Source organism: Balaenoptera borealis (genome assembly GCF_965194805.1).
Source record: "Balaenoptera borealis genome assembly, chromosome: X".
NCBI classification, from domain to species: Eukaryota; Metazoa; Chordata; class Mammalia; order Artiodactyla; family Balaenopteridae; genus Balaenoptera; species Balaenoptera borealis.
In genome coordinates, this window is record NC_138881.1 from 87,183,192 (window position 1) to 87,198,678 (window position 15,487).

The 15,487-nt window shown below is 45.5% G+C and overlaps 1 protein-coding gene and 1 long non-coding RNA gene across 5 annotated transcripts in view; both read right to left on the reverse strand.

Moving 5' to 3' along the window:
* Positions 1-15,487, reverse strand: part of LOC309620825 — a 266,826-nt gene that overhangs the window by 99,775 nt on the left and 151,564 nt on the right. The window lies entirely within an intron of this gene.
* ARMCX6 (armadillo repeat containing X-linked 6) lies at positions 7,954-10,909 on the reverse strand. 4 transcript variants are annotated; one of them, XM_082377471.1, is made up of 4 exons: positions 10,761-10,909; positions 10,372-10,450; positions 9,925-10,040; positions 7,954-9,609 (listed from the first exon to the last, which is right to left on the reverse strand). In XM_082377471.1, exon 4 carries the CDS (start codon positions 9,460-9,462, stop codon positions 8,566-8,568), a length of 897 nt encoding a protein of 298 aa, XP_082233597.1. In that variant the 5' UTR covers positions 9,463-9,609; positions 9,925-10,040; positions 10,372-10,450; positions 10,761-10,909; the 3' UTR covers positions 7,954-8,565. The 4 variants fall into 4 exon arrangements, with proteins under 4 accessions (XP_082233597.1, XP_082233595.1, XP_082233596.1 ...); XM_082377469.1 differs by having other exon boundaries at positions 9,919-10,040; XM_082377470.1 differs by having other exon boundaries at positions 9,919-10,040; positions 10,360-10,450.

Consider the following 15,487-nt stretch of genomic DNA (forward strand, 5'->3'; position numbering starts at 1 on the left):
GATCTGTTTTTTTAAGGCAAAAGAAATAAAACAAAAATAAACAAATGGGACCTCACTAAACTTAAAAGTTTTTGCACAGCAAAGGAAACCATTGACAAAATGAAAAGACAGTTACAGAATGGGAGAAAATATTTGCAAATGATAACAGACAAGGTGTTAATATCCAAAGCATATAAATAGCTTATACAACTCAATATCAAAAAACCAAACAACGCAATCAAAAAATGGGCAGAAGACCTGAATAGACATTTTTCCAAAGAAGACATACAGATGGCTAACAGGCACATAAAAAGATTCTCAACATGGCTAGTTATTAGAGGAATGCAAATCAAAACGAGTTACCACCTCACACCTGTCAGAATGGCTATCATCAAAAAGTCTACAAATAACGGATGTTGGAGAGGATGTGAAGAAAAGGAAACCCTTGTACACTGTTGGTAGGAATGTAAATTGGTACAGCCACTATGGGAAACAGTATGGAGGTTCCTAAAAAAATTAAAAATAGAACTACTACATGATCCAGCAATTCCACTCCTAGGTATATACCTGGGAAAAATGAAAAAACTAATTCGAAAAGATACATGCACCCCAATGTTCATAGCAGCACTATTTACAATAGCCAAGACAAAGAAGCAACCCAAGTGTTCTTCAACAGACAAATGGATAAAGAAGATGTGAGATATATATATGAATATTACCCATTAAAAAAGAATGAAATTCTGCCATTTGCAGCAATGTGGATAGACTTAGAGAATATTATGCTCAGTGAAATGTCAGACAGAGAAAGACAAATACTGTATGATATCACTTATATGTGGAATCTAAAAAATAATCCAATATAGCAAAACAGAAACAGACTCACAGATACAGAAAACAAACTAGTGGTTACCAGAGGGGAGAGAGAAGGGGGGAGGGGCAAGTTAGGGGTATGGGATTAAGAGATACAAACTACTATGTATAAAATAGATAAGCAACAAGCATATATTGTATAGCACAGGGAATTATAACCATTATCTTGTAATAACTTTTAATCTGTAAAAGTACTGAATCAGTATGCTGTACACCTGAAACTAATATAATATTGTTAATCAACTATACTTCAATAAAAGTATATACTGTTTATTGATTTTCAATGCATAGAGTTGAAGGCAGAAAGCTTTAATGGAAGACTTGGTTGTTATAGAACATAATGTAAAAGTTAACTGGAACTCACAATAGAGATAGATAGATAGATAGATAGATATAGAGAAATAGACATAAGGCTATGTAAAGCAAAAAAACTAGGAACATTTTCTCCATTAGAAGGGTAAGTTCCCCTTGCTTTCAAGACCCCATGAAGACACCCTTTTGATGATGATACCACCTGACTCCCTCAGGTGCCTTCACATGTTCAACGTAGGTCTTTCTTGGGATGCAGAAGGGTTGCCTTTATATCTATTTGGTCACTTCAGACTGTTCTGGGAGCCATGTAGCCATGGTCCACTCATGCACTGTCGTCTGGTATGGTAGAACTACGTGTAAGTTATAAATCAATTTTATCAGTGTATGGATGCAACTTATCCTGAGAATATTTACTTAGTAACTTAGGAGCTCATTCAAGCCTGCACCGTCCTAGGTGACATGGCCGGATCCCACAGACACCTAAGATTAGCTTTTGCTTCAATCTGGTCCACTATAGTCACTTAGAAATGTTCTGGAATCCGAGGTCAAGGCTCTTGACTTGAGTCACTTAAAGGATACTGTTGTTAGATTCAAGACTAAATAGATTCTTTTTCCTTATAATCCTTCAAATGCTGAACTCACTCTTTATCTTAATTTGCTGCATATTTGAAGCAAGTACACACTTTGCACTTTGTTTTCTTTTAAGTCTGTTGTTGATTGCTGCCTAACAAAGCACTCCAAAATTCAGTAGCTTAAAAAAGACATTTTATTTGTTCATTATTTTGCGTATCAGGAGTTTGCACTGGTTGGTTCTTCTGCTAGTCTTGCCTGAGGTCATTTATGTGACTGGAGTCAGCTGGCAAATCAGTTGGGGGCTGATTTTCCTCTGACTAAGGTTGGCAGATGTAACAAATAAAAATACAGGATGCCCAGTTAAATTTGAATTCCAGTTAAATAATTAATAATTGTTTTAGTATAAGCATGCCCCATGCAATATTTGGGACATACTTATACTGAAAAATGTTTTATGTTCATCTGAAATTCAAATTTAACTGGGAGTCCTGTATTTTATCTGGCAGCTCTTCCTAGGGGTCCTCAGAACAGTTCATGTCTGTTCTACATGGTCTCATCCTCTAGCAGGCTAGTCTTCTTAGCACATGGTGGTTTCAGAGCAGGAAGAGTGTAATGCCCACTGAAAATGCACTGTTCAAGCCTCTTCATGGGTCATGTTTTCTAATGTTCAAACTGGCCAAAGCAAATCACATGCCAGGCCCAGATTCAGTGTGGGAGGGGATTATACAATGGTATGGTAACAAGGAGGCATGGTCCATTGGGGGCTATTACTGTAATATTTTCTTAGAGGTCCTTCTAATTGTTTTTCTTCCCTTATTTGCCTGTATCATACCCTCTAGTTCTTCTAACCTCTCAATTGATTTTAACAAGTCCCCTTTTGTTCACTTACTACCCCAAATCTTCTGTCTTCTTGCTCCACTTTGGTCTGATAAACCAGGGACTGTTATTTAGCTGTCATCTTAAAACTAACCTTTATTGCTTTCCCAAATTGTGATCACCATTTCCTTGATTCCATATTTACCTTTGACTTGATTACTACCTTCTTTTCTTGAAGTCCATGTTCAAATAATTTCCTAAGAGAAGGTCCACAAGAGGAAAAATTTGTGTACTTCCAGTCCTGAAAACATCTGTATGGTCATCACATACCTATTTGATATGTGGGTATGTCTGTTTAGAAATAGAATACTAGAGAAAAGCATATTTTCTAAGAATTTGAAGGCATTTATACATTGTCATATCATATCCAGTATTATGAATAACATGTCTGATGCCAGGTCTGCTTTGTAGATGACTTTATTCCTACCGTCGAGAAATTTTAGGGTCTCCTTTTAATCCTTATTATTCTAAAATTTCTTGGCGATATGTCTAGATGAGGGTTTTTTAATTCATTGTATTGGACAAAAAATGCAGGTTTCTTTTTAATTAAAAAAAAGAAAAATACAGAGAAGAATAAAGAAGATCTACATATAAATCATTCATAATTAACAACAAACATTAACACTTTGTTGTATTTGTTTAAAATTTCTTTATTAATAGACAAAATTAAACTACAAAATTGTTAGGGTCACATTTTCCTCAATCTCTTCCCAGAAGCAAGTGATATAGTAAAATTGATGTGCATCTTTCAGTACCCATTTTTAATTTTGTATCCAAAATAATATATAGTATTGTTTTATAATCTTAAAATTATATAAATGGCATTATATTGTATCTTTCTACAAATTGCTTATTTCACTCAACATTAGGTTTCTGAGAATTGTCTAGAATGATCCGTAGAGATCTAGTTCACCTATTTTTACTGCTTTATAAATTCTATTATATAGATAGATGACATATTATATTATTCAAAAACCTACAGCAAATATCAACCTCACTGCTGAAACATCAGCCATTAAAATCAGAAACATGACAAGTATGCACTGTATCATCAATACTGTTGCTCTGGAGGTCCTTGACAGTGCAATGAGATAAGAAAAAGAAACAAGCTATAAAATATTGAATAAGAGGAGATAAAACTGTCATAATTTGTAAACTATGTTTCTCTAGTTAAAAAGTCAGAAAGAAAAAAGAGGCAAAATAATAAATATAATAAGAGAGTTCACCAAAGGACCCTGACTGTAGAAACAATGTTACATCAAGAGCTTTTATACAAACAAGCAAAAATCATTTCCCATAATACTTACTTTTGATGGAAAAAATATATATATAAGTACAAAATTCAAAAGGCACAAAAGACAGAAAAATAAAAATGAGTCTTTTACTGACTTTTTCCCATACAAACCCAATATATCCACAAGGAGGCAAAAAGTGTTATGCCTTTAATTGTGTATCACTACACAATTTTATATGATGATTTAAAAAAAGATAATTTTTACTAAAATAGAAAATTTTAAATCATACATGACAGAATATATTATATAAAATGTTTATAATAATATACACAACACAGTGTGCTCCAACTTGCTTTCTCTCACAAAAATGAGGCAATTTTGGTGAGGGAAGAAAACAGTCCCATTTCCCTTGGTGCTAAAGCAGGCAGGGCGGGGGGGTTCCTAAGTTTCCTGTGGGCCAGAGCACGTCCTGAGAAGGTACCTGGGGCAGACGCCTGCTCACGGGCACCAACACACCCTCCCTGCCAACACACGCACCCCACCTGCCACAGGCCACCCAGTGAGCAGAGGGTCCCCGAGTCAGTGAGGGGTTCCTGGGAGAAAGGGGTGTGCCCCAAGAGGAACTCCACAGCAGGAAGCCACAGAGGGGATGCTCAGCTGGGTGCATGAAGGTCCCAGAATGCCCCAATTATACCGTGAGAATGGAGTGATAAGTGGCGCTGGGTTAGCAGGTTATCCATTTGGAAAAGGAGTCAGGAAATTCCAAGTATATCCCTGAGACAACCCTTTAAGTGGAAAGGTATGAAAGAATTAGGAAACCATATAGGAGACTCCTTTTGTAATTGGGAAGTGGGGAAGGCCGTCCTAAGCCACACGCAAAAGCAAGAGGCAATAAGGGAAAATGAGCTTTCAGGGGAAGAGGAGGTCGTGAGTAAAGTGAAGGGGGAAGTGACAGAGTGTAAGGTGATCCATGCAGCATGAGGACAGACAAGGGACTGGCTGATGCCCCACGGGACTGTGCTGCAGTGCCCATCGCATCTTAGACCAACCGGTGGCCTCTAGGAGGAGGTGGGGGCCAGTGCTCCACACAGCTGTCAAACTCTTAGCCAAAAGGTGCTGTGGTGGCCCAGCGTAGGGACTGACTTGGTGAGGGCTGTGCCTGTCCCTGGTGACATTTCAAAGTGAGGGGATTGTGGTTGAAACTGCTCTGAGAGTGGCACTAAGGGCCCCCGTGGGGATGCAGTGTGTGAGACTGGGTGTACCAGCTGGGAAGCTGGATGTCTGCAACCTTGCCTGCACTTATGGCAGGGAGGGGTGCAGTGGGGGGTCAAATAACAAAATTCCCAGGAGAGGTAGCAGGCTGGGAGGGCCCTGGGAGTTAGTGCAGAAATCAGTACCTACAGGCACAAAGTGTAGACAAGATAATGAGATGAAGAAGAAGGGAATCCAGGGCCCTTTCTGGAGCTGGAGGGCAGTCTGTGGAGGCAGTTCCAGATTTACCGAAGAGACAGCTTCGGCTAGGGCGGCCCCATCAAGGCAGGCACCTCCCCACAGAGTGTGACAAGCCCAAGCTTTGATGACCTTGTCTAATGTTTGCCATGGGGAAACCTGGCAAGAAACTCATCTGGTTGCAGAAGACAGGTGGGTTACTTTGTGCTTGGTGGTCCCCTGCTGTTTCATTTTTGAATTAAGCATGGGAGGCGGCACCTTAGTCTTTCCAGTGCTGAAAGCCTCTGAATGTCTTAATCAGGCCCTGACTGGCAGGCGTGCGCCCCGCCCCCCGCGCCCCCCCCTCCACGCCCCCCGCTGAAGTGCCCCTCCGCACCCCTGTAGTAGGCAGAACTGGGAACTGGGCTCGTGCCCTGGCACAGCAACCAACAAAGGAACGAAGGGCAGACCAGAGCCCTGCGCTTCCACACGCAGGGAGTGTTTTCGGGAGGGCAGTGCCAGCAAATGGAGAGGGGGCTCTTGACTTGGGCCAAGACCACACCGTGGAGACCCGTCAATGCTGGCAGGCTGCCCTGTGACAGAACTGCTCAGGAGACGGGCAGAAGGTCTCCGAGGCCCTCCCTGCGATAGGAGTCAGCTGTGGCTTGAAAGCGCCAAATGCCTGCCTGGGAGATGGTGGACCTACTGCCTGTGGCAGGACTCAAAACGGGGACTCGGCAGAGTGCAGAGCGGGAGGGAAGCACGTGTTAATCTGGGACCCCGAGCCAGGAGGAAGGAGAAGTGCTCTGCCTTTGGGCTGAGATCACAGAGGCTGAGCAATAAGGTGTCGCTGAAGACACCATCGGCCAGCAGGCTCCACTGGGACGAGCGGATGCGGGGCTGCCCGCAGGGCAATCCTGCGTGGGAAACAGACTGCCCAGCCCACCTGAGGCTGGCTTGGGAGAAAGGGGGGACCACGTTAGCAGCTCTTTGAAAACAAGACAGGGCCCCAGAGCCAGCAAACAAAGCCCCGGCGGGGTGAGCATTGCTGGGGGTGTGATGTCGCAGCAACCACAGTCACATGCTGGCCAGTCAAGGCCCCAGGGCCTGGGGAGGGGCAGAGTCCCTGGCAGGCACCCATGGCTACTAGTCAGCCCAAACTGTGGGGTGGATGAGTACCAGCAGGAGAGTGGCAACCCACCTGCCCCCCGAACTCCAGGGGAAGGGAGGAAAACATTGGAAAAAAACTAAAAATTTGAAATAAAACTATGCTCTGTATGGAGGAGGGCAGTCAGAAGGCAGAGCACTTGTACACAGCTGATGCCCAGGGAGCAGTGGCCCAGAGTCTCATCCCAGGGAGACCAGGAGAGGGCACCGGGCTCAGAAGCAGCACTGCCCAAAGGAAGCTTCTTGTCCCCTCTGTTAGCCAGGGCTTTGAGGAAGAGAACCATTTCACGACACATCAAAAACACGCAGGGAGGGCTTCCCTGGTGGCGCAGTGGTTAAGAATCTGCCTGCCAATGCAGGGGACACGGGTTCGAGCCCTGGTCTGGGAAGATCCCACATGCCGCGGAGCAACGAAGCCCGTGAGCCACGGCTACTGAGCCTGCGCGTCTGGAGCCTGTGCTCCGCAATGGGAGAGGCCGCGACAGCAGCGAGAGGCCCGCGCACCGCGATGAAGAGTGGCTCCCGCTCGCCGCAACTGGAGAAAGCCCTCGCATAGAAACGAAGACCCAACACAGCCAAAAATAAATAAATAAATTAATTAATTAATTAAAAAAAAAAAACCACGCAGGGAACCTGGCTTTGGTGATGCAGGGGCTGAGGCTTGCTGGGAGGGGTCTGGAAATGTTGGGACGGGGTGGTGGAATGAGTTGCCCAGATTCATGGAGTGGTTCAGTGCGCAGGGCTGCGTTCTTCCTTTCCTCCAAGGGGTGCCAGGGGCTTGGATGGAGGGCATGAATATGTCTCCTGATGGATGGACCAGCCATGGCCATGCCACGCCCCTCAGCATCTGCCCTCCCACCCCTTCGGGGATTCACGGAGGCCTCCACTGTCCCCTTCCTGGATCCCACAGAAGTACCAGGGATAGGGCAGAAAGGAGGTTCCCCAGAGGAAGCAACGGCCAAGCCTTTTCACTCAGCCAGGAATTTGAGCTTGGCATCCCAAGGAAGGGAGGGGGCCTGGAAGTAGGTTTCACAGCTGCTTCTCAGGAGAGAGAACACAAAGCAGGCACTCAGCAAGTAGCAACTGTTACTGCTATAACTGTGCACTAAATTGTGCAGGGCTGGGTTGCCCTGTGGCCCCCAAGGATGTGTAGGCAAAACCTCAAGGATACTGACCTTCCTCTCTAGGCCAGCAGGCGAGGAAAGACACCTTCATCGAGGGAAGGATTCCTCTGCATCAGGCACTGTGCTGCCTGCTTCACAGGTGCTGTCTCCTTTAGTCCTCCCAACAGTCCTTCTTAATTCCACCCTCCACCCCATTCCCCTGCCCCGTCCCCGCCCCCAGCCCCTTCTGGGAGCTTATCCTGAACCCTGCAGCCCATCTCTTCCCCTGCCTCCTGTGGGCACCGCTAGGGGGACATTTTTCAGGAGCAAATGCCCCAGTTAGTTAGCACTGATCGTGTATTTTGGGCTTCCTCTTCACGCAGACTATAAACTCAAAGACAAGTACCATGTCTCGTTTTTGCCAGTTAAAGCACACAGCTTTATTGGTGATACATAAAAATGCAGACTTGGTGGACGAGGCTGAGTCAGTACAGCTCACAGAAGGGGAGTGTACATGTTTTGCTGAATAGGTTTACCATCCATAGGCTCGTGAAGAAAAGAGAGTAAATGAAAAAGAATTCAACCTACGCAGCAACCAATGCATTTTCGGCACAAGCTCCCACATGGGTCTGGCCTCCACAAGGTGGTCCAGCTTAGACAGGGAGACCACCACAGGCAAGGCATCCCTTGTCAGGCTAGAAAATGTTGTTCTTTCACCACACAGCTGAAATGATCCCTTTACCACAGGAAGAAGGCTGCAAGGGAGCAATTTACAATGCGCACTGCCTGCAGACTGCAAAACCAAGAGGTTACTCAGAGCTCTGTGGGAACCCCTGCCTGGCCAGCAAGAGAGTGGTCCTGGATTTAGCAAGTGTAACTTTCACCCAGAGATAGGGCTATTGGCTAAGGCTGGATCTTCAATAGCACCCGCTGCAGAGTCCTTGATTGAGAACACAAGTGCGTGTTCACTGATCGGGTTTTGGTTCGGGGTGGATCAGTCCCATCCTGTTGGAGGGGGCCATTTAAGAGGCCGGGATTTCTGGGAGAAGCTGTCTGTTTGCGTTCCTGATAAAGAGGGACAGGAAGGAGAGCAGCATTTGGGCTCCCAGCAACTCCCCCGCCAAGACTGGCTTTTCAGACAAACCCATCAAGGGTTTCACAACGTGCCCCTCAGCACATTCACTTCCCTCTGGTATCAAAGGAAACTTCAAGCCTGAAACGGACTTGGCAAGCATGTTATTAATAACTGTCATGATTATTAACAAATTTAATCCGGCCTGCTGCAGAAATGAGTTGCAGCAAAGTGACACAGTCTCCCGACACACTTCGTTGATGTACATCTTAATCTGGCCCTGATTTGCAACACTGGCATTCAAGTCATCCGGGGCACAGAAAGCCTCAACAGCAGGGTCGGGAATAGGGATCGTGTTTCCAGCAATGGAGAGGCTGGCCAAATGACTATTGATATCGTGGCTAAATGAAAAACCAGTGTCCCTGGGCTGAGCTAACAACACTTTTCCCTGAATGAAAGGGCACTTGGAGAGGCCAAGAACACAACTGAAATTTTTAAAGCTTTGAGCACTCCAAGTATTTTTACGTTCATAAGGGAACGGGCGCTGTTTTACCGGATGTGTTCGGTTGGCCTTGCCCCCACCTGAAGGCCTGTCCTCGGTGCCACCAGGGGCCCCAGGTTCAGTCCAATCCCCATCCTCACTCCAGGGCCGAGCCATAGTTGTGAAATCAAACCAAATCTCGGGCTCTTCCTCATCCAGCTCCTGTTCATCATCCCATTCCTCTTCCTCCTCCTCCAACTTCTCACTGTCATCTCTTCCTATGGTTAGTTTGTAAACGCAGTAGCAGGCACCTGCCCCAATCATCAGTCCTGCCGCCATCCAACCCACTTCCCGAGCCCGGCCCATGCTCAGGTCCGTGCCAGCCTGGGGGCAGGACAGGAGAGGGCCTTGCTCCACCCGAATGAAGAGTGTTCTTAAGGCTCCACCTGAATGATGGTGGAGGGGAGACGTCTTCAGCCTATCCCAGGCTCCTGAGGCTCTCTTGTGATGAATCTATGGGTGAAAAATAATATTAGGGCTTTGGGCTGTGCCTGGATTTGTGCCTCACCAGGCAGACAGAGTGGAGTTTGAGTTCTGGTTGAGAGAGGTGGATTATTTGGCAACTATTTCTTTGTTCTTTTCTGTCATCCTCTGTCTACCCTCAGGACCCACCATTTCTCTTCTAGGGCCTACAGAGAAGGGCAGGAGGTGGGACTGGGCTGTGACAGCCAGGAGGGTGACAGGAGAGGCTAACCCTCAGGTAGTCTCCTCCTCCACCACACCCCCACCCCCAAAGACTCAGAGGCAGTCTCTCCCACCAACCTCTACCAAAGTCAGGTAAATTCCTTCTCCTTCTCTTGTCTTCTGTGGTCAGTGCGCCTTCCACAGTGATTGACGGACAGTCTGGCAGAAGGACAGATGGAAAGACAGCCGCCTTTGGGGAACTGAAAGTGTAGTGGATGGATCAGCACTGAGAACACAGGTCCCAGTACCCGCTTTTCTGAATTTCCAGCCTTTGAGTTTAAAATATTTCTCACACCCTCCTGACTTTCCTAACGCGGGCTTCCCCGCCCCACCCCCCTTGGCGTCCGCCATTTCCCCAGCAAAGGCCGCCACACCCCTTTCCCTGCACTGAAATGGGAGGGGGTGTGGAGAAAGAAGGGGCCGGGAGGGGGCGACTCGGACCCGGCCCGCACCGATCCCAGCACCCCCTCTGCGCCATCCCCACCGCCACCCCCACCCAGGGGCCAGGGCTCATCCCACCTTCACACCGACCTGCACGGTCCCCAGGCACTTTGGTCCTTCGCTCGCCGCGACTTTTCCCGGCGACCTACTGGCCAACAGATCTACAAACCTGCAGACAGACGGGGGACCGAGGGGACGGAGTGCTTGGTGGACGGAGCGGCACTCGGGACACGAGTGCCCTGATTGTGGAACCTTTCTTTCCTCGGAGTCTCTGTACCAGCCATTCACTCCCCTCACCCGCCGCCCGAAGTCCGCCAGGTCTCTCTCTACTAAAATGGGCATGGGGCGGGTGGGGGCGGCGGCAGTATTTAGAAAGTAGGCGAGAAGGGGACACAGCCCCCATCGGCCCGAACGTGGATCCGTGGCGCTCTTGGCCTTCTCCCATCCCATCTCCCTCCAAGCAGAGCCCACGCTCATACCGATCTGCACGGTCCGGGGCTACTTTCCTTCTTCCCTCACACGCCTGCAGTGTGATAGGGGGCTGGTACCCAGACGGAGGCGACTAGCAGTACTTCTGCTCTAGGCAGCTCTTGGTCACGTGACGACCACGTCACCAGTGAGCTCTGGCCCCCAACTTCCACTCCCACAAGCAGTGCGGCAGGCGCCAGCCTGCCCCGTACCTCCCCCCATCACACTGGGCCCTGTCACTCTTTTCCTCTGTAACAATACCAGAAACCAGAAGTGACCATGGCTCTCTGGTGTTTGCATTTGCCTTTCTCTAATTACAGGAAGGGGCAGCATCTTTTCCTGGGTCTATCATTACTTATACTTCTTTTGGGGGAAATGTCTTATCCTTTCCTTGGCTCTGAAGCTCCTGTCCTCTCTTTCTTAATTTCTACCCTTTCCCACAACCAGTCTCTGCACCAAAATTAAGCGGAGGGGCGGGGAAGAAAAGCCCAAGTAGCAGTGAGATTTTTGTTAGTATTTTTAATATATTTATGTTTGCTTTCGTCGGTCCTTCCTTTTTTTATTGACTCAAGCTACACTATTTTGTAATCAGAAAATACAAATATATATATATATACATATATATAACAAGATTTCCTAGTTAATAAGGAGGCCTCATCGATTTAAGCTAATTTATACCACACTGAAAATATTTTCTTCTGACTGCACAGGAAATAGCAGCTTTCAAGCAGCATATTAAAATTTAAAAACATATCCTTACAAACAAAGCCAGTGTGCTTTCAATATGATTTATAAATTGACGGATAAAATGAATCTATAGTGAAGTGGTCAGTGCTTTAATTGTGACCAGTTTAGTTAAGTGAACCACTATCCCTTCTTCCTGGATGAACTCCTAGTGTTAGGCGTCACACGATTGAGATCGTCAGAGGGGACTGCTAGATGGCTTTCATTCTGGCTTCAAAGGACAGACTTTCTGCAGACCCCAAATTCAGATGAATCTTACAAATTAGTAACTTCACGGATGAGCTTGCTTTTCATTCAAAGGTCTTTATTTAAATCTATTCTGAAGTTTCATGGTGTAACCCATAAATCATCCAGAAATTAGAGGATTCCCTGCTATCCCATTGATGAAAATGAGACTTGGTAGATGGAATTTTCATTTCATCATTACACTGGTGAAATATCTCCGGTATCTGTCATTCGTGCACTGTATGTCCCCCTAGCAGCGGCTAGTGTCCAGCATTTTCCAGTGGAAATAGTAGTTAAGAGTCTGTGGGTGACTGTAAATCACTGCAACAACCCTTGAGATCCGTCATTTTTCTCTCACAAAAGGCACAGTTTACAGGATCCCAAGCAGTCGCCAGGGGAAAGAGTCCTTTTCATTCCCTGCCTTCTGTTACAATTTCACTGCACCACCCATACAAGCCCCTCAGAATAATCCCAGAACTCAGGGACAAAGTATGCAGAATTTAGTCCCCAGACATTCAGCTGTCCCCGCTGGGGAGTCATACTCTAAATATAGTCCCTTCAGGCAGCCTCTTTCTTAGAACGCTGAAATCTGACACCCCAGCAGGAAGCTCCCTGTGTGAGGGGCCCCAGTGTGGGGGAGGCCCTTTCAGGAGGTGAGCCAGGAAGCCCAGAGTGCCTTGCTGGTGAAAATTCAGAAGTCAAGAACATGTCACAGCTTTCTGGTCTTCCTCAAACTTTTATAGACCAAACAAATCAGTATTACGGCTCATCTCTCTAAACCCCTACCTCATTTATTTTGCCATCATCTCCTTACACCGTTCTTTTCATTGCCCTTTATTTGCTTCTCCGAGGCAAGTGAATTCTATTTATGAAACCTTACTAACAGAACTCGCAGATTCAACTGTTATCATTCAATCTTTGGCTGCTAAGAACTTATATAAGTGGCTTTTATTTATTTTGAATATATACATTAGAAAGAACTAAGGAGTATGTAAAGCTTAAAAGAGGCAGGTGCTTCAGTGTCATTGACGTGGCTTTCCAATAAGAACTCATTCTCACAACTCAGCCAGCCTTCAAGGACAAAAGCTCCACTCTTACCGCTTCTCATTAGTAAAAAATATCTCTCCCCTTTGGTATATTTTTCAATTATTCCAATGCATAACCCCTGACCACCATTCTCCCAGGCTGTCAGACCTTTTCTGTTTGGATCCACTCCCTCTCTTAAACTTCCTAAACCCCATGGGAATGATAACACTTTCAGTTCTCTTACTTTGTAATTTTGATCCACAATTCCTACCAAGGAACCTGGAGACTAGCATTTTTAAAAAAATTATTTTATTTATTTATTTTTGGCTGTGTTGGGTCTTCATTGCTGCACGCGGGCTTTCTCTAGTTGCGGCGAGCGGGGGCTACTCTTCCTTGCGGTGCGCGGGCTTCTCACTGCGGTGGCTTCTCTTATTGCAGAACACGGGCTCTAGGCGCAGGGGCTTCAGTAGTTGTGGCTCGTGGGCTCTAGAGCGCAGGCTCAGTAGTTGTGGCGCCCAGGCTTAGTTGCTCCACGGCATGTGGGATCTTCCCGGACCACGGCTCGAACCCTTATCCCCTGCACTGGCAGGCGGATTCTTAACCACTGTGCCACCAGGGAAGCCCGAGACTAGCATTTAAAATCTACTTTCCTCTCCGTTATAAATCCACCAACAAATATTTATTTAAGGGCATGCTATTTGCCCGACATACCATTTCAACAGCAAAAATGGAAAATCCTTAAGCAATTCTTCAGACAAGCCTTCAAAAGACTATGTGAAGCCACTGCCAAAAAGAACCTTTTGGCTTACATCAGTATATGGTCACATATGATGTGTGATTTATAAAGTATCCAAAAACAGAAAAGGATCAGCAGATGGTAACACTAATGGAATTTTGGAGGGTGAGAAAAATAAATTATAGAAGATTGTTATCTTAAAAAGCTATATTACTTTTTGTATTGTGTTATTTGTTTCTTGTGTTGTGTATTAGTTAATTTTGTTTAATTGCAAGCAACAGAAAGCAAATCTGTTTAACTTAAATGAATGTTGAAGACCAGCATCAGCTCTGAGGTGTCTAGGTAGAAGGAATTGATATATGGTCTTTTCAGGATGCCATACTTCCACTGATTTTTGGTTGTCTATCTCTGCTTAAGGTTTAAATTTCAGTAAGAGAGTATTGAGTTGGTCTGTTTTGGGCACAATGCCCACCCTTTTGCTGGGGAAAATGACAGGGGATGTAAAATGTAAAATGCACTTCCTTTCTTTTCCCAGAGAGAAATGTAAACTGTTTCAGATGTTATTGTTGATTTGCAGGAGCCCTTTAACTACTTTGGATATGAATCCTTTGTTCAGCTGTGACTGAGGTGCTGGGGGCCTATTTGCCACAGCATGCTTTAGTTTTCACTTTCACATTAAGTGAACGTTATAGAGGTACAATTCTGAAATGGTGGTGCACAAGGCTGTCTTCTAAGCTAAAGCTACCTGGCTTCCCTGACAAGACTGTAGACAAGGTTGCATCTACAGTTCAGTCTTGTCCTCATCCCTTCATGATCAATACCTGATTTTGTCTGTACGATGAGAGCAGATGCCTCTGTCAAGGAAAGACTCCCATTCATAGAGACATATATAAATCTATATCTGAAGGCCCAAACCCATGGATCTTTGCATTCTCTCCCTGTAAGAAGGCCACAAGGGAAGCTAACTCTCACAAAGGAATGGCAACTGAAAAATTTATCCTGAGAAATACAACCTTCAGGGGTACTAGAGGTTTCTGTCAGTTTTACCAGCCCATTCTCTCCCTGTTGGCCAGCTACTCCTTGGGAAGCCACAACCTCAGAAGGTTGTGTGGTGAGCCTGAAGTCAGAGCAAGGGCATTGGTGCACATTAAGAAGTGTCTCTCAGCTAAGAAACTTGAAGTACACTTACGCATCACGGGGATGGCTCTGCCAAAGAAAGCTATTTTTTCCATTCATCTTCGCCAAGACTCCCTCTCCTCCAGACAGTGCTTGGGTGGGAACTATCAACACTTTCCTCTGACTCTCCTTTTCATATATTCCTGTGCTTAAAGAAGCCCCCTCGCTGCACATGATCCTTCTCCAAACACAGAATCATATAGTTGATTTGGTTTCTGCTTACTAAATTTCAGTCATATCCTGTTCACCTTAAACGTACACAGTGTTGTATATCAATTATATCTCATAAAACTGGAAGAAAAAAAAATTTTAGTCATATCCTAGTACTGTCTTCCAGAAGTTACATCGATATGAATTTCCCTGGAGTTTTGCCTGTTCCCAAACTTCCCAGACTCTTGATTTACTCCCATATGGTCTGTGGATCTTAAAATTTATACTCAGATAATAAACTTATATCTTAAATATTAGGGCATATCCCACTGTAGACCCCGTGTTCTGACATTATTTTATTATTTTTCCCACTCTTAAATAGTTTGCTCATTGCTGACAGGTGAGTCATTGAGTTCATCAAAGCAGTCAGTGAAAAGGTTTCACACTAATTGCTAGATTCCGAGTTCAGCAAATTTTGTCTTGGTCTCAGTGTTCCTCTAACACCTATTTCATTTAAAGATGATACTATTTGTATATTTTGTAATGTTCTTTGTCTGCCACTCACTTTGTCAGTGTGCGTGCCTCTCTATCTGATGGACATCCACGACATAGTTGTGATTTCTACTCAACCTTTTCTGTGTCACTGTCTTCTGAGGTCTCCATGCCTCTTCCTTGCTAACT

What these genes read in the sequence shown, in the direction of transcription:
- ARMCX6 (XM_082377472.1), bottom strand. Translation starts at nt 9,462, where the DNA reads ATGGGCCGGGCTCGGGAAGTGGGTTGGATGGCGGCAGGACTGATGATT.